Raw genomic sequence first — 25,621 nt, forward strand, 5'->3', positions numbered from 1 at the left:
GGGACCCGCAGCTCCGCCTGAGAGGAAAAGGAAGCAATCCGCGCGGGAAGCGACAGCAAGGCGGGGCCGCCGACTGCACACCCGCCCCTTCCCGACGCAGACCTACCGAAACCCGCGGGAGGAGCGGCCGGGAACACCCGCACCCTCCTCCTCCCTCACGCGCAGGGTGGCGGCGGCAGCGGCTTTGTGAGGAGGGGGCCGCGGGGGCGCGCACCGCCCGCAGAGCGCATGCTCGCCACACCCCCTCCGCCCCGCCCATAGCGAGACTCCCGCGGGCCGCGCCCCCTTCTCCTCCGCGAATCCCGTCGGAGGCGGGGCGGAGAGCAAGGTGCGCAGGCGCAGTTGGGAGGCGCGTTCCTGTGCATCCCGTCCCCCCCAGCCCCCGGAGCGCCCCCTCTGTCATCTCCCCCCCCTCCCCCACCCCGAGGCTGTTTAAAGGCGGCGGCGGGGCCTCGCGCCTATTGTGGCAGCAGCGCCGGGACCCGCCACCGCCGCCCCGCTTCTCCCGTCTGCGAGCGTAGCGGAAGCGCCGGCGGCCGCCGCCATGTACCGCTACTTGGGGGAGCTGCTAGCGTCCCGCCTGGCCGCCGGATCGGTGCTGGCGGGCGCGGAGCCGGGCGGGCCGGCGGCGGCGGCAGCCGGCGGGGCGGCAGCAGCAGCGGCGGCGGCATGGGGCGGGGGCCGGTGCCCGCGGCGGCACTACTGCGAGGCGGGGAAGAAGGAGGACGACCCCAACTTCTTCAAGATGGTGGAGGGGTTCTTCGACCGCGGCGCCAGCATCGTGGAGGACAAGCTGGTGGAGGGGCTGCGCACCCGCGAGAGCATGGAGGAGCGGCGCCACCGCGTCCGCGGCATCCTCCGCATCATCAAGCCCTGCAACCATGTGCTCAGCGTCTCCTTCCCCATCAAGCGCGACAACGGCGAGTGGGAGGTGATCGAGGGCTACCGGGCGCAGCACAGCCAGCACCGCACCCCCTGCAAGGGAGGTGAGACCCGCCGCCCTCCACTCCCCAGGCCCCCTCCGCACCCGGTGCCGCGGGGCCAGACCGCGGTCGCTCTCCCGTCGCCCTCCCTGAGGTGCCGACGCTTGGCTCCCCGCTGCCCGCCCGGCCAGCGACCGTTAACAGCCGCTTGGGCGAGGACAGGCAGCGGCCTCCCTCTGACACCCGCGGTGTCTGATTTCTGCAGGGAAGGCAGGGGCAGAGCGGGTCCTACGCGGCCCTGCAGCCGTCTGCTGGCCGGGCTGCTCCCCACGGGTGACCGGGGGTCAGCCTAGGTGCGGCCTGCCCCGCGGACACCGCTGGTCCGGCGCCAGGCCGGGCGAAGGGCGCGGGGGGCAGCCCGCCTCACTGCTCGGTGTGGCCCAAACCTCGGTACCGTTCATGGGAAAATGCCTGGAAACTTCAGGCTTGAAGTGCCTGCTCTTGAGCCGGGAGCTGGAGAAGCCGTCCCTTAACACGCTGCCTGCTGTGTTCGTGAAAAATAACAAAGTTTTCCCAGTTACTGGCTGGATAGACAGGGAAAGCTGAAAGTGATTTTTCTTGGGAAATCTGACTTGGCAAAGTTGAGGCCAGCAGTGTGCCTGTGCAAAGGGACCGACCAGGAGGGTGAATCCCACTGGAGCTGAGCTCACGTGGGATCAGCTCTGATCTCAGAGGAATCAACCTCCCTTTTAGTCTGGGGTAGATGGCATTTCCTTGAAAAACAAATACAGATGTCCTTCAGCATAACTTATTCAGAAGCTCTGATCTTTGTGGACAGTTAAGTATTGGAGTCCTTTTCAGGACTCTGTCTCAAACCAGAGTTTCTGTAGTCTGTAAATCCATTTTTAAAATTCAATGTAGACCAACTTTCTGGTAAACATTAATCGTTGCAGCAAGCAAAGTTTTCCCTGTGATTTCTTATCAGTGGAGACCTCTGACTTCTACAACAGAGTAGGAAGGGTATTCTTAGGTAAATGTGTTCTCGATAATCAGTGCAGCTGGTGTGCATACATGACATGGGAATTTTTTTTCTTTGCAGCAGAAATAGTCTGTCCTGCTAATGTGGTTCCTAGCTTTCCAGAATCCAGTATGTAGCAAGGGTCCTGTGACATGCTTAATTCTTACCCAAAAGAGGCTAACTCACCTTCGGGTCGTTACTTGGAACCAGAGTTACTGGCATCAGACTTAGCTGTGTCTGAAGTTGGGTATGGCTGAAGTTTTACTCTGTGTGGAGCTACTATTTCTCTACCATTGCTATAATTTATTTTAAATACTGATGCTTATTACACTTCTATTTTGTCACTGCTTAGCTTAAGTTACTTTTTCCTGCTGCTTACAAGGAGTCCTTTTCTGTACAGCCTGTTATTCTTAAGATCCCCGCTTGCACAAGAAGATATGGCTCAGTGGCAGATGAAGTGACAAGATAGTATTTAGCATATGATAACTTCTAATATTTCACATTAGTATTGCTCAGAATTGAAGGAATTAGAGTTTTCACAGCAAAGAATTATAAAATATTGTGTACATGAACAAAGAACAGAAATTGGGTGATTGAATGCCTTCTGTTCTGGTACCTGCATTTCTAAATCTTCAACAGATTTTCTTCATTTTCAGTAGTATTTCTTATGCCTGCCTCTGTTGTCACTGGAGCGAACTAACACTGGAGTACTTATAGAAAACTACAAATGTAAATTTCAAGGCCTTTGGAAATGACAGCTAAAGAACATATGAAGTCTCAGTAGTTTGTCCTTTTCTTCCTGTGCTGCTCCCCACCCCCTGTGGGTTTTGGAAAGGATTTGCAAATGATATTTCCTTTTCACTCTTTTCAGTGTTAGTGATCGTAAATGGATTTCACCTTTTAATGCTCTCTAGGAATTTGCTCACTATCAGATGACAGATCTGGCTTTGTAGTAGATTTAAATGGGACGTGTTAAGTGTAGATCAACTGCTTGAAACTTGCTATGAAAAAAGGTGGGAGGAAGTAGAACATTGCTATATAAACTGCAAAGACAAGGAGCGGTAAAGATATTTCTGCCTTTATGGTACATTTAATCCACTGGGAATGCACCAACAGCCTGAGCTTTTGTCTAAAAGTGATTTTTAAACTAGAATCCTAGTAGATTGCACAAGAATAAAACACATACAACTCAAACTCCATAATAGTATGAAATGGTAAAACTTGCTGAAATAACCGTCTCGCGCTCCTCAGAGTCCAGAGTCCAAAGCAAGTAATTCATACCAGGAAGAAACAGCAAGGGACATAAGGCCACCTTTTAAAAGGGATGAGTTGGCATCTGGAAGGCTTGCAGAGCAGTAGGAGGAACACAGCTTCCAGATCTTTTCAGATGCAGAATTGTGAACTTTAACTTTGCACTTACTGAAAAAATAGCTGATAAAATAAGGTTCCCTGTACCATTTTTTTTAAGTATGTGCATTTTGTACTAAGAAAGAGAGAGCCTTTAGTTACTGCTCGGTGATCGCTAGCAAGTAGGGCTGCTTTGTCATCTCTCATTCTTTTAAGGAGCATTGTACTTGAAATGCTCGTCTCTTGTGTTTCTTGAGGTTTACACATTATAGCAATTGTAATAAAATTTGGCTTTACATCTTTAAGTACGTTTGCAGATGTACCCATTTATTACTTACTAATAAGCTGAAGGATAAGATGCTGTTTAAAGAATATTAAATACTGTTCTGCATGCAGATTAGACAAATGATAAAAGTGCACTTTAAGATTCAAATATGGAATGCAGGAAACCAAATGTTTTTAGGTCTTTCAAGGGCTGTCTTCCTTGAATTTTGTTCCTCATTTCTTTTTATACACCCGTACCAAAATACTTCATTAGTGATTGCATGTTACTTTTGTATACTGTTTTTGGTTACAAGGTCATTTACAGATTTAGCCATGAATTAATGAAGAATTTATACTGTAAATCACATTGAAAAATATTGATTTAAATGCTCTAAGCCTGGAGACAGCTCAATTACTTGAGGAAACAGGGACTAAATAAACACTTGAATTATCTGCACTTTAGTGCGCTGTTTCTACTGGATGTTTTTAGCTTAATGTTTTAGCAGTTAGATTATGTTTCTTCTGTCACAGACATTATCTTCAATTTCTTTGCCTGCTCATTCTGTTCTAGGGTGAAATCTCAACCCCTGCTTCATAGTCTAGCGCAAATCTGGAAAGTGCCAAACTTCTTAACACAAGGTTGATATTTATGAAGCAAGTTTAAAACTCACGTGCCTGCAGATGATACTTGCCAGTAGAAATGCAGCAGTTCCTTGACTACTAGTCCTTCTAGATCTCCTTCTCTGCTGTCTTCTCTGTTGCCTGCAAGTAGAAATAGCTCAGCAGAGTGAATGCCAGAAGAGGCCTGATTTGAAAATAAACCTCCTGACTGGATGGGTGACTGTGGCCTGATACAGAAATGGAAGGGCAGACCACATGGGTTGGGCTGGATAAAGGCAAATTCAAGATCAGACATTTTTTGCATAGGGAAACTTCTACACCTTGGTGGGAAACTCGACTGTCATATTTCTATTCAAGAAGTACGATGCTCTTAATAACCTAGTTCTAACAATCTAAAGCATAGTTAATAAAAATAGGAAGTTATTTAATGGCTTTTCCTACTCTCCTCTGCCCCCAAAAGAGGTGTAGAAACACAAGTCAACTTCATTGTGTCGGACACAGTTGTCACTACGTGGTAGCACAGGTGATTCTTCACTACATCAGGAGAGAAGCTTTTCAGGAAAACTGGCATCACTGAGTCTTAAACATGCTTTCTTTTCAGTTTATAACTTGTGAGTTTTTTCCACCTCATTGAGAGAACCCAGAAATAACATTTCTTGTTTTCATCCTGTGGTGCTTACCTCTTTAATTGTTGTAGAAATGAACTCTTAATTCTACTTTGGAGGTTGCAAACCTTTGCAACTCAAGAAAGCAATGATTCTTTTTCTTTTTGTGTGCTTCTCTTCGGTGCTTTAGGAATCTTAACAAAACAGTCATGAATATATCCATTTAAGTGGTAGGCCTTGCAGTATGTCTGGCCCACAAGTCCAGGTTTTAAAGACTCCATTTTCTGCAATGTAACTATTTGCTGGAAAGGAGAATTCGTTAGAAGCCTCCTCATCCCATTGAGAACACAGAGATAAGGAGTTTTCTTGTGTTGAACTCAAGTTGCTTACGATCCAAGCTTAGTATTTATGACTGGACTGCTGCTGCGTGGTAGCTGAAGTAATGCTGCGACTCGAATCACTCTTTCCCTTACTTAGGCGGTGACTGGCGTGCTAGTGGCCAGCACTAACAGGAAACCACAGCTGCTCTTGTTCACTGCACTGCCTAAAGAACTAAAACAAACCAAACGGGGTACAGGAAATGAGGTGGCTGAATACAGATGACTTTGTTGAAAAGTGCTTTGGCTGTTCCTACTTAAAATAATGAATCTTTGTAAATAATTTGGTTCTATGAAAGGTATAAAACTGGTTAAGCTGCTTTTTCATGTGGTTGCTGATGGCTGTTTTCATTAATAGGTCGGTTTCAGATAATAGATAGTGAAAATAACCAATGTGCAAATATGAATAAGCTATTGAGTTCCTACCTGCTTAGTAGTATGGAAATGATTGCATCTTTATTAGGCAGCATTTGCTTGCAGGCATAAAGTTATTAAGTGTTTTACAAACTTTTTAAAGCCTTTTCATGTTAACCAACTGTCCAACAGGTCTTTTATCAATGAAACCAAATGAATCAGAGTTGGAAAACAGCCTAATTTTTTGTTTATGCTCACTCAAATTGCCTCAACCAAGTCTCAGTGGCTTCCTCAGTTCTGAAAGGCTTTTGCACTTAGATTTTGTCTGACTTTCACTTACATAGGAATTTTGAAAAACTTTGTCATACCTTACTTTCAAGTTTACTATCTATATATAAAGACAGACGATTCTTACTTTATTTGCTCAGTTGACTTGGAGATGAATGAATAATTTCCTGTGTAGTGCTGCTTTAGCTGGTTAGTGGAAGGAACTATTCTGCATTACAAAACTTTCCTATCTTAGCTTCAGCTGGTTTTCTTCTGCCTATCAGGATTTATCCTCCTCGCTTAACTCATAAATTCATGTTAATGAGCTTCTTACTGCATAAGGTGATGTTTATTCATGCTATCCTTGCCACAGTTTTCCGATAGCAGAGTTCTAAGCTTGATGCTAGTCTCAGTGACTGGTCACCAGATAGCCTCTGTGGTACACATTACCTTGTCTAAAGCAGTATACATGCTTCCTGATGGTGACCTTGCAAAAGCAGCAGCTTTAGATGCAAGAGTTGGACCGGTACAATGCTATGCGTTGTCTTGGCTAACGTGGAATTGTTTATTCCCCTTTGTAAGTGGGCAAAGTAAGAAATAGAGCTGTAAGGTATCTTCACTTCAATACAGCTCTGTTTATCCTGGGCTTGTAATGGTGGCTTTGCTTTTTTAAGTCATGCATGGATGAGGGTTCTGAAGTAGTGTCTTTGGCTTCGGGGTCTTAGAGGGTAGAACATGGAAGTATACCCTAGGGACCATGCAACAGATGGAACTGTAACATAGACCATCTGTAACCTCAAATAACCCGTGGAAACTGATCTAACTTCAAAGGAATAGGAGAGTTTTACAAAAGAAAACATAATTAGCCTAACTGATAACAACGCTTGCAGTGTTACAGCAAAAGTTTATATGAGTGCCTTATTTTCATAGGTTTATGCCTTCTTGTTGTAGAACATACCTAACTTTACAATTAGTACAACAGTGGATATATATTTAAATTGAAAATTGAAAAAAACAGGACCAGGAATGGATTGATAAACTAGTTGCAATTCTTAGTGAACTGTATCTGTTTTGTGTTTTTACCCCTGACATTCTTGCAGGAGGCTATGCCTTGCTCTTCTGGCTACGAATCTTTTCAGTCTCAGCTTTTACATGTAATCAGCTCATATTGTTTGTTCAGTAGCCAGCTTTGTCCTTGATCTTAAATAGTTGTTTTCCCTTGCTGCTGTTGGCTCCTTGTCTATTTATAGAGAGATCATACCTCTCTCAGCATTGGGCTTTCTGGATAAACACGTGTTGGAGAGAGCGAGGAGGGGAATCTTTTGCATGATAGCCTCCCTCCTGTTCGATGGGTCATCCTGGCAGGTATTCTTTGTTACATGAATTGCAACAGCTCCATCTTGTTAGGAAATAAACTCATAGGCAGAGCATGGAATTTGCCTGCTTCATGTCAGCACTATGGTGGCTTATTGTTTTGTGGCTAGTATGGCATTTGGAGGGCCAGCTCGTGCGTTATATCTGCCCTCTGCACACACACGTGCGCGTGGTATTAATAACTGCGTGGAAGTAGCATTACTGCATCTCTCTCTATCAGTCCTTGTTACTACAGTGTTGAGTGCAGTTTAGCAAGCAACCTAATCCTTTAGGTAGGATTGAGGTGGTTCTATAGATGAGGCTCCACTTCATAGCTGTATTCTCAGTGCATGAATTCAGGTAATATGTGCTTGCCTGTGGTGTACTAAATTTGACATATTTGCATTTAAAACACAGTATCTTACTAATGTACCACACTTTTTTTTTTCAAGAGAATATTCTTAGCTTTTCTTTGCATGGAATGAAATAAATATATATCTATATATGTTTAAGTATATTTCAAGTATAAGTACAGCTTATTAAGAGTCCACAAGAAGTGGTATCCTGAACTGTTCTGTCCGGTTGAGTAGCTTAATGGTCACTGAATAGATACTTCTGGTTAAATCAAAATGGGGGGATGTGTCCATAGAGGAATCTCCTGCCCCAGGTTATTGCTGGCTAATGCTGTATGGGAGGAGATAAATATTTTTGTCTCCTCTCTTGGCAGTTAATGAATTGAATTTAGGAATGTCCTTGTTTTCCAGCACTGAATTACTCATCTTGCTTTGTTAGGTTTGTCTGGAATTTCGTCGTCTTCAGTAATTATAAATTTGTCATTGTGCTGTTTCCCACACTTTCCAAATGGTTAAGGCTGAACAGTTTCCTTATAGGGAAGGATGGGTTGTTTTTCTAGATTTAGAAAAATGTACTTGGTCTGAAAGACCCTAAGGATTGCTTGGAACATCAGTTCCTACTGTGTTAGGTGTCAGTTACCTAGACTTTGATAGTAGTATAATCAGTCTCACTTGCTTACTTCCCAGACTTCATCAAAATCAGGATGTTATATGTAATCTGGAGTTAATACATTAAGGAACCAAAGCATTACAATAATTGCTGGAGCTGATTTATGGATTTTATTTGGGGATTTTGCTGAATAGTTTGAACAAGGTGAGCATCTTTACTGAAGCTCCTTGAGACTCTAGGTGTAATGGACAAGGTTAGGCAAGCTGTTAACCCGTAGAGCTGCTGCAGAATCCAGTGTTGCTTTTTGGGAGAGTAATATGGCTGTAGTCAGTCCTGAGAAGTTTCAAATGAGATCATTAAAACTGTTTTCCTGAGTGCTGTGTGGATAGTATAGGATAGCTGCTGCCCTGAAATGCTTGTTCTGATGAGCAAGCATTTTGCCAACAGAGGTGAGCAGAACAAATGCACCATCTTAGCAAGAATTGTCATCTGAAAAGAACCCAGATTTGTTTCAAAGATCAAAAGATTATCATAAGTAGAAGAAAACACCAAAGTCAATGCAGGACAAAAGCCTCAGATATTAATAATTCAGACTGAGATGCAAATCTATTCCACGTTCTGGGGGACTTGAGAGACTTGCTAAGATTTGTAAGATACTTAGTGCAAGAGGAGTAGTTTACCAAGTGTTTTGGCTCTGAATTGTTACTATGGCAACTGTTTAGTTTTGAGACTTGTCTTTGAATACTTCACGGTGATTAGTGGTGAGGGCATACATAGATTCTACTGTTTAAGATCACTGCACTAGAAGATCAGGAAATAATTACACTGACTTGCCTAAATGCAGATTTTTAGGCATACTAGAAAGGCAGTAATCATCCTTGAGAAGTTGGTGGCTCTGTACACCGTATTTTCTAAGGAAGCATAATAAACACACTGAACACCACAGAGCATACTGAAATCTGTATAACATAAAATCTAGTAGGTTGTATAGCCAGTTTTCTTTGAAATCAAAATCTTTGTTACATGCCTGTTAGTACACTCCTTAGTACAAACCTGCTAATTAAAATGGTAACTGACTGCTATTATTATAGAATCCAAAATGCAGTCTTACTGATAGTTACTACTTTGGCAGTTATTTAAAAAATACTGTGTTTCAAGTGCTTTGCTACCTCCATTTGGAAAAGTGAAAATTAATCCATAGCATCTAAGAAGCTAAGCTTAAATCATGAGCAAATTTTACTTTGGCCAAAACAATTATTTGTCTCAGTTCAAGAGATAACTGGGTGAAGTATAATATCTCAAAAATACAGATCATAAAAAAGTTTTAAAGCATAGACACTGCAATGTGATGATAAAGTCTTCTCTTGATACTGACCAGTAATGAAACAAAATTAAAATGAAAACATTTCCTCATCTAGAAGGTCTTGTGTGTAGAAAAACAAAGTCTCTCTTAGCATACTGTTTAACTTCTTGGGGTGTGGCAAGGAAAGAGAATTCTCAACTAGAACAAGAATTTGTATGTTTTCCACTGAAAAGTATTTTCCATGGCAGTGAGTCATACTGTAACTCTAAGCTTTCTCAAACTATTTTTTTGTAGCTAGTTTGCTGTAAAAGTCACAAGTTTCCAGAGACTTACTGCGTGGGACTTGCCAGGGTTTAAAAAAATTATAATCCTCCTGCGTAGCAGTGACTTTCATTTGCTTATATATGAAGAATCTTTAAAAAAAAAAAAAACCAGTATTTTGTCTGTGTATACAGTCCATTTTTAGACTCAGGCTATTGAATGCATAGTAACACTGCCAAAAGAGCCATACAAATGCATGGCAATACTCTCCTCCTGCCAAATTAGGAAGCTGTCAAACTGAATTTCACTGATGTCCAAATAGAATAGAAATTAAGTCTTTTATCTTTGTGCATCCCCTTGCAGATGGAATGTACAGCATTCTCAGATGCCTGCTTCTCGTCAATCCTAGCAGCTTAGCACAAATAACTTCCTGTCAAGAGACGGGCCTCCTGCAGAGTAATTACAATTCCTGGAAAACAGTAACGGGCCAAATTGTGAAAAGGAATGAAATGCTGGTGTATCTTAAGTATCCACTTGTGCCACAGAAGAGAAAAAATCGTCACATTTGTCAGGGAACCTGGAATCCACACCTTGCGTTATGCCTGACACTGTAAGGACAGTTTTTAGCAGGTAAACTGGAGCAAAGTGGCTAGTGAAGTCAGCATGACTCTCAGATTTGACTCATCTCCCATTTAAGAAGGTAAAGTCAGCAGATAAGCCATCTCAAAGCTGGTTAAAAGGCAAGAACAGAATCTAAATCTTGCTCAAAAAATGTGAGGTTGTCTAGGAAAGGACAGGTTCAGCCTCAAGTCTACAAGTTTTCCCTATGCTGGTATACGTACATGGGTGACAAATAGGCATCTCAGTTGAAAGCCTTTAGTACTTTTGGTCTTGGTGCTTTTTTCCTAGTTCCCTTGGTATGAAAGTTTAATATTTATTTCAGTAAAGTTTATAGTAACCCTATAATTAGTAATACAAGGAAACTGGAGATGTAACTGTTTCACATGTGTTTGAGTCTTCTAGTTAAACTGCTGCTTGTTCATCTTTTCAGATCCCACCTGAAAGAGGCTTCCCTGCAAAAACTGTACAAAATAACTGCCCCTAACTATTTAGCCCACTGCTGCTTTCCATATATCAATAAACAACATTTTACTTGCCTGCAGGAGTATAGTTATAGCAAAACTACTTTGTGTATGCAGCTTGAAGTTTGAATAAATATATGGGTTGAATAAATACACAGTGACATAGTTCAAGCTGGGGTGGAGGGGCAAAGTTCATTTCTGCCCAGCATAGATCCGGGCTTCAGATTTGGCTGGCTTGAGCAAAGCTCAGATGAGAGCTGTCCCCTGAGTGCCTGCTCAGCCAAGAGGGAGCAGTGTCCCCAGGGAGGACAGTCAGTGCCATAGGTGGAGTTTGTTCTTGTTCTGGGCTTGACAGAAGGATAACTACTCCTCTGAAGAATCAGGCTAACAAGTTTTTTAAAAACATGTACATTGTAACTTTGGCTGGTGGGTTGGGCTCTGAGAGATTCCACTTAAATTTCACATCTTACTTCCTGTGAGAAGATTCTTGAAAGCCCGGATGTTAACACCTTACAGCTACCTAAGTTGGAAACCAGTTAGTTTGCTTTTGGAGACCACCTACATACACACTAAATTTAAATTCTGTTCTGCAGAGGCATGGTACTTTCTTTTACTGATTGAACTTGCATAAGAAAGCAGCACTTGGCCCTCAGCTTTATTTGAGCAGCACACAGTTCCTTTGAAACTGGGATTGTTTCCAGAGCATTCAGGAATGGCTTTCATAGCAGCACAGTGCTTTAGTTTGGATAATGTATGCTGGCCTTTTTTCACTCCTGAGGAGTCCTGAATATGGTCTTCTCTTTACATAATAGGAAATTTGTGGTGCCTTGTCCTAGCATCTAAAGGACACTCTGTGCCTCTACAAAACACCGTGCAACTTGGCACCACCTACAGCCGAGGATTTGGGGAGTAGAGGTGGGGACAATCAATTCTTCATGGCTCTGTTCTGTGCTTACTGATGTAGGAGAAGCTTGGATAGAAGCTAACGTATAGCTGTAAGGCTTTTTTTTTTTTTTTTTTGCTGTGGCCACATGACTTTGGGCTCTTAAATGTCATGTTTAGGCTTCTGTATATGCCCTGTCGGTTTCTTAAATATTTTCTACTCAACAACTACCTCCAGAATACATGAATTTTAACTTTGAGTTCAATCAATTTATTGGACAGCAGCAACCCATTTTTTAGAAGGCTGGTCAGAATCAGGCAGCTGCAGATCTCCCTACCTTTGTGTAATCATTTTCCACTCAGTTTTGAACTGCCTTGAAGGCTGGGATTACCCATTTTGCATCCAAGCTGCTACCAGAGCACAACAATTTGAAATGGTATCCGCCCATTTGTCAGCACACACTTGCAGTTCTGCTGAATGACTCAGAGCAGGGAATGCAGGTGTGGGCTGGCTTCCACGTGGGTGCGGGATGGGTGGCCTGGTCACACAGCTCGCTCAGATAGAATTATTCCATCCAAATGTTTTGAACAAATTTGAATTAGCGGAGTGGCATGCTGATTTCTGTTATGTGGCTGTGCCTAGCAGCCAGAGCTCTGAAGCTACGTATGGTTTTGTTGGACTACAGCCAACCTATTGGAAGGCTCATAACTTAACAGAGCTTGCATTACTCTAGCAAAGAGATCTTAATTATAACCTGCACTGATAAGTTATGTTCAGGAACAAACTTCATCTTGTATATACAATAAATGAAGTCCAAAGCTAAAGATCTTATGGAATGCTGATGAACTTTATCAGCCTCTTGAAAGCTAGATTCCGAGTTACCTTTCAGCTTGGCTTGTCTTCCTTCACTTTTGTTCCAAGGTTGAGTGCTGCTATTAAACTACTTAACTGAGAATCCAAGTCTTGAATTTCTGCTAAGTAAAATATAGATATTTAAGTAGGAGAATGGGGAATTGTTGTTTAAGTCTTAAAGCAAATAAGTTGATAAATTACATACCTGCATGTTATAGATAGCTGGTGTAGAATTAACCTTCCCAATTTTTAAATACGTATGAAGTTGTTTAGTGAATTCCTTTTTTTTTTTTTTTATGTGTGTTTTGCAGGTATTCGTTATAGTTTGGACGTTAGTGTGGATGAAGTGAAAGCCTTAGCATCTCTAATGACATACAAATGCGCTGTGGTTGGTAAGTGATACTTTTTCAAGCAAGGATACAATCTTTAATTTCAATCAATACTGATGTAATTTACAGGAAAAACATCTAAAGGATTAAAATAAGTTTTAAACTCTAGTCTCTGGCTAAAATATGTAGCAAGATGGGAAAAATATAATGTCACAGACATAATACATATTCCCTCTGCTGTTACTTTAGATACTTGAATGAAGTTGGATGGTTATATGAAAAGTCCGAATTCTGCTAGCTACCCCGTCCTATAAAAGTACTGCCTCTTGAACTCAAATCAAAGTATGACAAACTTGGATTAGAAGGGGCTTAATTTTAGGGGGAACAGATGGAAGCTGTAAAGGATTCAGGCAGGGGAGCTGTGGAGAGAGAAGGATAAAATTCCCTTATGGGTTATAAAGAAGTATAATTCATATATGGCTGCTAACTGTAGGGGAGTTTGGAGAGAATCTGCACATTACGTGCAAGAAAACAAAATATTGTCTTAATGTATATAGTCACACTTAGGGCTTTCCAAGTAAAATTTTTGAGCTAAACCAGTTAAAACATAAACTGTAAAACTTGCTGTTTCTACAGGTGCCAAGTACAAGAGCTTGAAGCATAGAAAATTTAAATCACGAACTTTGGAGTTTCAAAGACCATTTTCAGGCTGCTTTTGAAAGATTTCCCATTACTATAAGGAGTACCTAGTTCAGATTATAGCTTATGCTTGTGGAACCCTAATTGTGGCAAGACCAAATTCACTGCTAAAATCAAAGATAGAATTACTCACCCATATTACTGAAGTGTTCTGCCTTTATTGTTGAAAAAGTAAAATGATTTTCCTTTGCATTCTTGTAGATGTGCCATTTGGTGGGGCAAAGGCTGGTGTCAAGATCAATCCCAAGAACTACACAGTAAGCTTAATCATAGATAAAAATTTGGTTATCTGCAGTACTGAAGCCAGCCAGTTAAAAAACCTCTCTAAGGGCATTATTTACCATTTAAAACTTCCTGCCACTTCTGCCTCTGTAAAGGCTGAATTTAGCTTGTGCATGCAATAGGTAGGACAACATTTTAAAAGGTCTGTGTTTCAGAGATAGAATACTTCAATTATTTAATTTATTAGGTGTTTTTTTTAAGTTAGGAGACTACAAATAATTCGGAACCTGAAATTTTTAAAAAGTTGATACTGTTAATAAAGGCTTAAATTAAATTACTCTTTTAGAAAAAGGTTAATGTTTTTGTTTATTTTGACAAATAGTTTTATGCTCCATTAAACCTTTCTATGCAGTGTTCCACTGTGAATAATAACTAACTTGGCTTATAAAAAGTTTACTGCAGGCTTGCTTTCTTGCCCTAATTAAAATGACTTGTACAGAAAGGAATACTAGAATACGTAACAGATATTCTAAGCTCGAACCTCCTGAAAGGATTTGTGTGAAGTCGTTTGTTGTTTACACAACCAGCAGGCCGACTATTGCTGTTGGTGGCTATAAATCTCTCACTTAGGGTATCAGATTTGTTTGCTGGAAATCTCTGCTACAAGCACAGGTGGTTCTTCCTGTGCCATGCTCCCAACTTGTGGATCAGAATGTACAGAAAGAAGGCCGAATGTTTCCTTGCGCTGCCTAAATACCAAGGGTCTGTTGGGGAGTGGCATAAAAATTATGTAAATATATAAATCATCCTTTCTTCGAAAAGAAAAGGGCATCTGTTTATGCTTGGGCATAAGTTTTAGCAAATATTCCTAAACACTAATGATTTCTTGTGATATTGCATTTTCTCTGTAGGACAATGAATTGGAAAAGATCACAAGAAGGTTTACCATGGAGCTGGCAAAAAAGGGCTTCATTGGTATGTTGTGCAATTTTACTATTAAAATTTAGCAATCTGATTTATTGTGCATGGGTAGCATCTAGTAGATAGTACCCTTAACCATATTTTTGAGAGCTGCGAATAATTTGGGTATAGAACTTTCAGCAAAGATCCACAAAGAATTGAGTCATTGCGTCTTAGAGCATTTTAAAGGGAACTGTATCTTAACGTTTTTCTGGTGGCTGTTCTGTTACGAAAAGCCACAAAAGCTGAGCTCACAGGATCCAAGATGAATCATATTTCTCGTATTAGATTATAAAATTGTGACCAAGTTTGTTGCAATTTTAATCTCTAAAATAGCAGACTCTTCACTGTTACTGTTTCCTGTAGTCTCAGATGGGACTTTTGGCAGATAACTAAGGAAACAGAGGAAGGAAATGGATCCACCCCAGAGAAAGTTGATGCCTTCACCCATGGCAACCACAGGCTGCAAGAGAAGCGTAGGTGCCTGTTGTAAGAGAACCTCCGCTTCTGCAATGGTAGTAGGTGTTTCATTCAGACTCTCAACCCTGAGCTGTTCTGATAGTAACTCCAGAGAGCAAGCTATCTGTAAGTCTCCATGGAGAAAGCTGAATGTTACTAGCTTGACTTGTAATTAAATAGAAGATCTTTACCTAGAGGAGGTTCTTATTCAAATGAATAATAAGGCATGTAACTAGTTAATGGTCTGTCATGTATTCCTGATGTCTAACTGCCCCTGGGAATGTATATCCATTTATCTGCATTTTCTTGCTTTTCAGCCAAAGTGGCTTTTCCAGTCAGAATGTTTCTCATCTAAATTAAGCTTCTGTATAAACACACTTATTGAGGTTATGTATGATTAGGGTAATACTGTTCACTATGCCAGCTATGGTGATTATTAGTTCAGTAACAATTAAAATGGTTTGATTAAATTTGTCTTCCTTTTTGTCTCTACGCAGGTTTCACAAACCTTTTAAAAATACTTTGGAAAAAAATTGTTAGAGGCAGAGTTGTGTTTAAAATCATGCTGAGCAAATCCCTCTGATCTTAAATAGGTTGGGCAAATGCTATTTTTAGTTATCTAGGAAAAACAGAATTTGTTTTTATTACAACAGATGTGTGAAAGTTCTTTCAAAGGTTTATTTCATCTAGAAAGATGTAATGTCTCTTTGTTGATGTGAGCAGTAAAATCAAATGCATGTTTTACAGTGCAATAACTAGGAACAGCCTAGCTTCAATTTTTAAACTTACCTAGGAACAAAAATTCTAATGCAAAAAAACCCCAAACAATTGACATCATGGTATATAGAAATCGTACCTAGACAGTGCCCTTTCTGTTGTTACAGCAATAATTATAAAAAAATATAAATATGCTTTTGATGCATTATCTTACTCTTACTTTTTATTGACAAACTGACCTTCATTTTACTGACTGGCTTGTGTGAAAGGTTGGAGGTTTTGACAGTACCATACAAATGCATGATTCGGCATCTATAACTGAATTGAATCCAGAAGAATCTGTTGCTTGCATAATAAACTGAGGATTAAACAGGAAAACAGCTCTTCTCTGCCAAGCCCTGCGCAGTTCCCAAGGGAATAATGGTTGAAGATAACTGTTCATGTTTGATCCTTAGAAGCTGTTTTCGTTGTTGCCAACAGGACCTGGTGTTGATGTGCCTGCTCCTGATATGAGCACAGGGGAGAGGGAGATGTCCTGGATTGCGGACACCTATGCCAGTACCATAGGACACTACGTAAGTTTTGAGCAGAGGCTTTGAAGTAGAAAAGCTTTCTTGGTCTTTGCAGAAATCCTTTTATCTAAAAATTTATTACCGTGCTGCTTAGTCATATAATTTTATTTAATTATGTGGATCTAAATATGTTCTTGCAAACTGTAAAAACTTAGTTGGTGTAAGGTTTTTAGTGTAGAGTTGAGGAAAAATAGCTTTATGGTTAATGTTTTTATACTAGGCTTAAATTAGGCTTTTCTGATACAATACTGATTGCAACTGTTCAGCAAAAAGAAAATTCACTTTTTTAAAGGTTTTATACTTCATCTAAAATGAGTTTATTTCTACCATTTCCCTCTGGTTTTTGTTATTACTATAGTTACTAATTTAAAGTTGTTTAAAAAAATTAGTTCATAATAGTTGGTATAGTCTTAAAATACTGAAATCTTTCCATTTCAGACTGCTGAATTTACAAATGTTATTAAGTCAATGCTCATGTGTTTATGCATTCAAGAGACCATGTAAATTAAATTCACGCTATTGTATAACCTGTAAAAGTATTAAAAGTTCTCTGTGGTCCACTAAAAGTAATGAGTAATCAGTGTAGACTTAAGCAAATTCTCCAAGATGTAGAGCAAAAGGACACTGATATAATTTACTGCCCAGAAAGCAACAAAAATATTTAAAAATAAAAAAAAAATCTAAGTTTTTTTTAAATTAGGTTTTAATTATAGCCCCTAATTTGGCCTTTGTCTTTATGTTGCTGGGGTAATTTGTACCTTTTTTGGCTGTACCAAAGCCAGAACTGTTGACTGAACACTTTTGTTACATACTTTTGACAGGTAGGACGAAAGAAAAGTGTATTATGGACAACTTAAGACTCTAGTGTCTATCCTGCCCAAACTTTGTAGCTTCTCTTTCAGACCTTGTTTCTGCTACTCCAGCAGGTCATACTTTGCTAGGGATACTTGCCATAGCTTCGTATTAGTGTGTTAATATGCTAAGCTATTGCATGTTTGCCTATCCTAGCTTCTTTTGAATTGAAAAAACTCTCCACTTTCTGCAGTCCCTTCCAGCAGTTCCTCAGAAATACAGCAGGGTGTACGCCCCCAGTAATAAGGCATTAGAGCCACCCAACATGTCTTTCTCATTGGCATGTCTGTTCAAGACGTGCCTGGCTTTCCTGAGACAGTGTCTTGGCAGAATTCTTGTCTTGTGCTGTCTGATGCCTTTAACAGTAGAAGGATGGGGTGGCAGAGGTTATTCTAGATCTGAAATAGTGTCTCAAGTATCATATGGGAAGGGAAACAGGAATGCTTGAGGAATAGGCTGCGGCATGGTGATTAGTTGAGTTAAATCACTTTTACACAGAGCTGTGTGTTGGACAGAGATCCTGCTATAAAACGTTACTTGCTTTTTGTTATGCACATGTGTAAATGTAAATATTTAATTTAAAACTTTAAATCTGATAAAAAGCCAAAATTATGACTTCAAAAAGACTTCAACGTGCGGAGCGGCAACTTGCTCCCTCAGTCATAACTTAAAATTCCAATATTTAAGAAAACTACTGCCTCAAAGCATTTTAACATTTAACTCATTGCACTAAAATGTGGATTTCACTGTGATACAATAGCATTGTTACATTATGACTGACACAGAAGACTCATAGCACATGACTTGCTTTAAGATTTGCTGTACTTGTTAATAGTTCACATGCAGTTTTACACAGAAGCTTCAGGTTTTTTACTAGGTAGAAAACTAAACACTGATACAGGAGAAGATTTTTAAATGGCTTAATTTCTTATTCTTTCCTATTTGTCATCTCAGCTTGTTGTGTAGTCCTACAGATATACATGCTTCAATGACAAAAGAAAACAAATGAGCAACTACTGAGGATAAAAATACAATTTGAATTATGCTACAACAGCTGCTTTTATTCCTGGACTCTTTCTGCATGACAGTATCTTATTCTTGAAGAATAAAAAACCAGAGAGAATTTAGGTACATTTTTCTGAAAAGTTAATTAAAGAATTGAAGTAAGGAAAAAAAAAAACACCTTTTACTTCATTTTGTTGGGTTGCTTGTTTGTACGTGGAAGAGAGAATGGTAGCCATAGTGGAACTTATGAGCTACTGAGGAGAAGGACGAGGTATAGAGAAGGAAGGTGAGAACTGTGACAAGGCTGTAAAAAGTGGAATAATCCATCAAAACCAGTTTGTAGAGGAAGATGTTTCAGACAACTATCTGGTTGAGACACCAAGAACAAAAATGAAGGTGATTAAGAAATACCAAATGTATGAAAGTGACAACGGAGGAAGGAGGGAAAGGAGCTAAGAGAAGAAAATGACCATTGAACAGAAGTGAAACTAACCGTAATTCCGGAAACAGATGGAAGCTACGTGAGGGATTACATTTAGTTGAATGGAAAGATAACTCCTCTGTGAGAGGGATCTATCTGAGAAATCTACACAGCTGATGAGTCAGTATGGTTGCACACAGATGTGCTCAGGGAGCTGGAAGTGGAAAGGAAAAGCCATGTAACAGTTATAAACAGATAGGGGGGAAGTCTGCTTGAAACCTGACATACAGAGCCAGGAAGCTGGAGAGACAAGGAGAATATTCTTGCAGCTTGGAAGGGGATTAAGAAATGAGCAAAGGTTCAGGGCCTGAACTTTGACAACTAACTTCATAGACTATTAGTACTAATATAGAGGTCTTTAATGCTAGCCATAAGCCGTTTTACTAACTTCTCATTAAAAGCCATGGTCTTTCTTTTTTGCCCAAAGTTTTTAGGACTTTGACATCGACGGCGGTTTGTATATATGACTTTAAGAAGCCCCAGACCTGCCCTCACCTCATGCTCTGTTTTCTTACCAAACCATGCAAGTCTTTAATAACTACTGTGTTAACCGTTCCAGAAAATCCATCTTAAGTTGCTGGATCACTGATTTATATATGGCTAAAGTTTTTGATTAAATTAATCCTTTCCACTCTTCTGTACTTCCTGACACATCCAACTGACTTTTGGGACACATGAAGAGACTTTGATAAATACATTCTCTGTATGAAGAGAAGCTGTATTTCTTCAAGTGTTTATAAAGCATACTTCCTCCTTTGTGAATGCGTGAAGGCTAAAATGTAGCTTCAATCTGAGCCAGAATGAAAACCTAAAAATACATCAAAATTCCAGGGTGAGTTCCTAGCAAAACACCACCACACACCTTGTTTATAGTCGATACATGCCACCAGAGGGAGCGTACAGCATAGAGCAATGCAGCTATATTTTGGAAAAGTGAATTTGGAATGTTGTGCCAAGCCTAACATCACTTTTATTGTTTTTAAAGAGGGGTTATCTTTGGCTTTATATGGTTAACTGAGTATCATTTTCAAACAGTAAATAGTTTTCATTTCCATTATGGCTCTAGTCCTGTCATTCTGCCTCCACTTACTTTTGTGCGCTCCTTTCCTTCCTCTCACCAAGCATCTTGCACTCACGCCACAGGCATGCAAATACATTTGGCACAAGTGATGGAGAGGAGGGAGCCTCCCAGTGAATATGTGGCTTCTGGAATAGAAACCCATCCGCTGCTGGCAGACTTATTTCAGTGGATTCCCTTTCATCCCTACTCCTTCACTTGTGTTGGATGCCAAGCCACTATGTGACTGTGCTCCCAGGGTATGGGGAGCATGGGAACCAGTGCTGACAGAAGAGGGAGGCCCAAACAGTTTCTAGTTTGGAATAAATTTTTTTGCAAGTTATTAATTTCAATTTTAAAAATATAACTTTGTTTTTAAATAGTCTATTTTAACTTATCTAGCTGTCTAACACATGTTAAATCTAATCTTAGTACCACCAAAGTAATGATAGAGGCTTGATTGTATATATTGCTTCTCTGAATAAAAGTAGTAAGTACTTATCTAACTTTTCCCATGTGACCTTCATACTGTAGATTTTCCTCTGAGATCAAACATCACTGTATTCTGACAAGAGGACGGTATTAGACCTGTATTGTTGTTTCTAAATAAGTGAATTTGGTATAAAGGAACACTAAACACTATTTAACGACAATTAAACAGCTGGAGCTGTGACCAGTCCAAGGATACGTCTGAGCCCTTTAAAAGATTAAAATGTCAAGAATAATGATGGAAATTATGGCTGTAGTAGGAGCTAATTTTGAGAAACGCATCCTTCAAAGCTTTTTGGTTTGTCAAAGGTCTACTCTTTGCTAAGACCACAGAGATGTCATCATATTTAATTAACCACAGACTGAAGTTCACGTATACACTTAAATGCAACAAAAAAATTACAGAGCATGTCCAGTATTGTATTACACAACTTTTCCATCATCTACTAGAGTACTTCTGAGAAGCTGTTCACACAAGCTCAGGACTGAAATAATCTTTACAAACTAAATGTATATAAAGTATGTAATGTTCTGACACTCATGATTCCTATTTTACAGTATCTCTAAAGTGTACAAAACTTCTTGTTCCAGCTGTTCTTTGACCAATTCCATAGCTCACAAGTCCTTCACTGTTTTACAGGATATTAATGCACACGCATGTGTAACTGGTAAGCCCATCAGCCAGGGTGGGATTCATGGGCGTATATCTGCAACTGGTCGTGGTCTCTTCCATGGAATTGAAAATTTCATCAATGAAGCATCATATATGAGTATATTAGGAATGACTCCCGGATTCGGGGACAAAACCTTTGCTGTTCAGGTAACTTTTTTTCTTCAACTGCATGGAAAAATAGTAAAGAAACTTCCAGTAGAGCTGCTTTTAAAAAGGGCTGTAGCAATAAGTCCTGTTAGGATTTTACGACTTCCAAGTTAACCTTTACTCTCAAACTTTTAGAAACACTTTTCAAGCAGCATAGGTGCCCTTTATTTTGGTTTGCTTTTTGAAAGCTGAACTTCTGATTGCGTACTACAGGCACAAAGCCAAGTCTCCAGTCATCATAAACGTAGGCTGGCTGCAAAGAACAGCCTACATACTTCTAATATGTAAACAAAAGTCCTAAATGTAATTGGAGCCATGTTATACAGGAGTTTAATATTCAGCTTTTTTCTGGCATAGAATCTTACCACAAACTTTTGACATGCATCATGTGACCTTTTGATCTGCCATGTGTGTTCCCTCTGAAATGTTGAATAATGATCTGGAATTAGGTTTTCTACAACTGAAAGGATGTAAAACATGCTAATAAAATGGAAGACTATCTAAATTTAAATTCAGGCAATCTGTTTTGTACAGTACCACTTCAGAAATGTATTAGAAGTTACATAGCTTCCTACTAGTTTGTGTTTTAATGTGAAGAAGTAATGGTATTCTTGTTTAATGCTTTCCATTCTGGAATGGTTTTATACTTGTCAGCCTTCCTTACCCAAATTAAATGAGAATATTTCCTGGCCTGCAAATGTTAGTCATACAAAAATCCATGAATCCCTCTAAGACAATGCCAATTATAAAATAGACATAATGTTCCTATGTGGAGAATATCATAGTTTTGACACTTCCATGGTAGGATTAACGCTTCCCTTCTCTATTTCCAGTGTAAGAAACTTAGTACAACTGTACTGGCTGGCTACAATGCATAATTTCTATAATGGTATTCAGACCAGAATCCATGGAGATTTCTTGTGTCTTTCCTGTACACATCATCTGATGCCAAGACATGCCAAAAGATGAAGAACTATTTAAAGTTATTCAAAGCTATATAAGCCTTTGCAGTAATCATCATTGTAATTGAAGGGTTAAGTACTTTTCCCTTTCTCTTTCCACCTTCAGGGATTCGGTAATGTGGGCTTGCATTCTATGAGATACTTGCATCGTTTTGGAGCAAAGTGCGTTGCTGTTGGAGAGTTTAATGGTTCTATCTGGAATCCTGATGGGATCGACCCAAAGGAACTAGAAGATTACAAATTGGTATGAAACTTAGCTGAGCAGAAATAGTTTAATCTTTGTCAGCTTTGCAAGTGCATAGGATGACTGTACTGTGTTAATTTGTGGTATTTAAATCATACTGCAATTAGTACTTACAAAACGGCTTAAGAATGTTGATTCTTCTGGCTTTCTCCTTACCCCCAATATGAATGCAGGTGGTACCCTTTGACCTGACTCAGAAAAATGGCAAGGGATTGCATGTGTGCAGGCTAATTAGTTTCAGAACTGGAGTTCATTATTATTGTGCCTTTCTTATGACTAAACTAGGAAGGATGTCTCAAGGAACAAGGGCGAGGAGGTTCTTGAAGGATTCCCAACTGAGAATCACAAGCATATGGACATTTAAGACTTCAAAGTGCACTTTTGCTACTTTTTACCTATTGGATGTTTATGAAAAAAAATGAAAGCCTATCTGGCAGCATAACTTGAATATGTAGTTTATAATGAAAACTGGATATGGGCTTTTTAATTTCGGTTTTCAAGGGAAGCAAGTCTTGAGGGGACAGTTCACAGGCACTAAAATATTATTTTCTACTTAGTTTATGTGATGTGTTGTCTTTTACATGTGTTGTCTTTATCAAGCCCTTTCTCAAAAGAATGAAAAGATTCTGTCAGTACAGAAAGGCTATCATTGCAGTTCTGAATTTTAAAATGGTACTTACGTGATGCAACTTAACCTGTGTGTAGAAGACTGGTGGGTCATTTCATTTGTTTGAAAGCTGTTGTATTTGCCATGTATTTTAAGAGTTGAGAGGGACTGTTTTGGGGTGGGGTTTTTTTTAAATACTCCAGAGCCCAGATGGTTTTTGAGTGTCTTTGGCTAGAGAACAGTTATGCTTCAATCATAGGAACTTTGACTGTTACCCAAGCTTTGTAGCTTGCTTTTTATGCCTAATCTAAGTAAAGATAGGAATTATGTTACGTTCTGTCTTTCTAGTACTGTTGTTTCTCCCTTCTTTCTTTTTTGAAAGTTAGAAGAAGGGAAGGAAGTCATACGAGTACACACACACTAAACCACCTTGGTTTGTTTCCTCCAAATAGCAACATGGGACAATCATGGGCTTCCCTAAAGCACAGATACTTGAGGGCAGTATTCTGGAAACAGACTGTGACATTCTCATCCCTGCTGCCAGCGAGAAGCAGTTGACCAAGGCCAACGCTCACAAGGTTAAAGCAAAAGTAAGTTGGAGAGTTCAAATGCAAATGAAAAAGAGAAAGTTTGTTTAAATAGTAATATTCAGTAATTAGCATGGATGGAAACAAACATATACATCTGAGTTACTCTGCTGCGATTCCTTTCAGATCATCGCTGAAGGTGCCAATGGGCCAACGACTCCTGAAGCTGACAAAATCTTCTTGGAGCGGAATATCATGGTTATCCCTGTAAGGTTCTGTTATGACCTTTGATTTTCATTACAAGGGTAATATTTCTGTGAATTGTAGCAAGATGTTATTTATTGAAGGCTTTTATTAATAGCCATTCATTCTCTTAGAGTGGTTTTTAACAACTGATGTCTAGGAAATGGGTGTCAAATGTTGCTTAAGATTGGTAGTAATTACTTAAAGATCTCACTGCAACTGTAAATGACCAAAGATAACTATTACAGGAAGGCTGTATATTTGGAAGAGAGAACAATCCACAATTAGTTCTTAAATCTGCAGTTTTGCATTCTGGAGTACTAGCTGACATTTGCTCAACTCAGTAGTCCACTAAGCTAAGAAAGAAGACAGAGTAAAACCTCTAGCCATTTGTAAACATTGGTGATCTGGGTGATGCTCTGACAGAACTGTGTATGGTACATTGTATAAATCAAGTGTTGCCTATAGCGATAATTTGAAAGGATAAGACCTATCCAGGTATAATGATAACCTATTCCTAGAGAAACTCTGTCCTGATCAAGTGATACTGCTAGAAAGTGGCTGATCATCAGCCTTTACTCACTGAGACGGCCTAAGAATACCCTAATTTTCTTGATTAAAATCTTCTGCTAAAAGAAAAGTAAGTAGTCAGTCAAGCGCAGCTGAACCTCATGTCTTCTAAAGTCAAGTCCCCTTTTAAATCAGTAGAAGTAATCCCTGGACTGCAGAAGAGAATAAGTGTTCTCAGGTAAGAATAACAGCTGGATTGTCTTTTGTACTGCAGTTTAATACTTTGTACATAATACTTCTGCTTTCTTTTCCTTAATACAATAAAGCTCTCTTTGGCACACGGTCACAATTCAAGACATTTACTATTTCTGCACAGGATCTTTACCTGAACGCTGGTGGTGTAACAGTATCCTACTTCGAGTGGCTGAAAAACTTGAACCACGTCAGCTATGGCCGCTTGACTTTTAAATATGAAAGGGATTCAAACTACCACTTGCTCAGTAAGTGCTCGGTTCTGCTTTTGCTCACTATTTCATTAATAATTGGACTAGCAAATACCAAATGTGAGAGAAATGAATACAGAACTATTTGAAATTCACCTAAATTTCCCATGAGTCTATTATTGCTGCATACTGAAGAGTAGGAAAGATTTGATAGGTTAACTCACTTGCAACTCTGATGACTTTAATTCATAGAGATACTTTCCTCAGTTTTGTGAAAATACTGACCTCAGACCACTTATGTGAAATATTTATTACTACTTAATAAAGGTCTTTCAGCTGTACACTTGCAATTTGAGAAATATTCAGTGTTCAAATGGGTAACATTGTTCTGGACATACAACAATACAGGATTTCTATAAAGGGCAGTAATATAATTGGTACAGCTGCTGTAGAAATCTGCTTATGGCCTTCAGCTCCACTTACGGTCATTCTGTGCTTCCCAGTTTCTGAGCCAGAATACCAATTACGTGGAGAGAGGAAGCTTAATGGAGAAGAAATGCAGGATATTGCTCCATTTTAAACAACATTCTGTAGAAAATAGCTGAGAATCATGAGACACTGGACTAGACAAAACATACATGTGAATGTTTTTTAATATAACCTTTTCTCATAACTGATACCTTTAAAGGTGTTTCTAAAGAGAACACCTTGAGGTGCCAAAACCTGAGGTTTATGGCAATTCTAATTTAAATCCCTTTCTTAACTTCAACATTGTGTCATCTGTCATACTCTGTGATGTTGTTTAGGAAACCTTACTAATTAAATTTCAAGAATTAAGATGAAGTAAGTATCAATTGAGTACCAAAGCACTTCTCACATCCTAAGGAAAAAACTAAAATTCCACATATATTCTTTTCTTAGTGAGTGGTGTGTATGCAAAATGCAGTAGG

At 39.7% G+C, this 25,621-nt stretch overlaps 1 protein-coding gene across 1 annotated transcript in view; it reads left to right on the forward strand.

The window, feature by feature from the left end:
* The first annotated feature begins 468 nt into the window (after positions 1 to 468).
* Positions 469 to 25,621, forward strand: part of GLUD1 (glutamate dehydrogenase 1) — a 29,933-nt gene continuing 4,780 nt past the window's right edge. Inside the window, exons 1-10 of the mRNA XM_086752052.1 lie at positions 469 to 986; positions 12,785 to 12,865; positions 13,703 to 13,758; positions 14,635 to 14,698; positions 16,340 to 16,434; positions 20,956 to 21,135; positions 22,204 to 22,341; positions 23,401 to 23,538; positions 23,662 to 23,742; positions 24,605 to 24,728. Of these exons, the coding sequence (XP_086608178.1) occupies positions 545 to 986; positions 12,785 to 12,865; positions 13,703 to 13,758; positions 14,635 to 14,698; positions 16,340 to 16,434; positions 20,956 to 21,135; positions 22,204 to 22,341; positions 23,401 to 23,538; positions 23,662 to 23,742; positions 24,605 to 24,728 (1,399 nt within the window). The 5' untranslated portion in view covers positions 469 to 544. The remainder of the gene's footprint in view (positions 987 to 12,784; positions 12,866 to 13,702; positions 13,759 to 14,634; positions 14,699 to 16,339; positions 16,435 to 20,955; positions 21,136 to 22,203; positions 22,342 to 23,400; positions 23,539 to 23,661; positions 23,743 to 24,604; positions 24,729 to 25,621) is intronic.

The sequence above is a fragment of the Chlamydotis macqueenii genome, chromosome 7 (assembly GCF_036417535.1).
Source record: "Chlamydotis macqueenii isolate bChlMac1 chromosome 7, bChlMac1.mat, whole genome shotgun sequence".
In the NCBI taxonomy this organism is placed as follows: Eukaryota; Metazoa; Chordata; class Aves; order Otidiformes; family Otididae; genus Chlamydotis; species Chlamydotis macqueenii.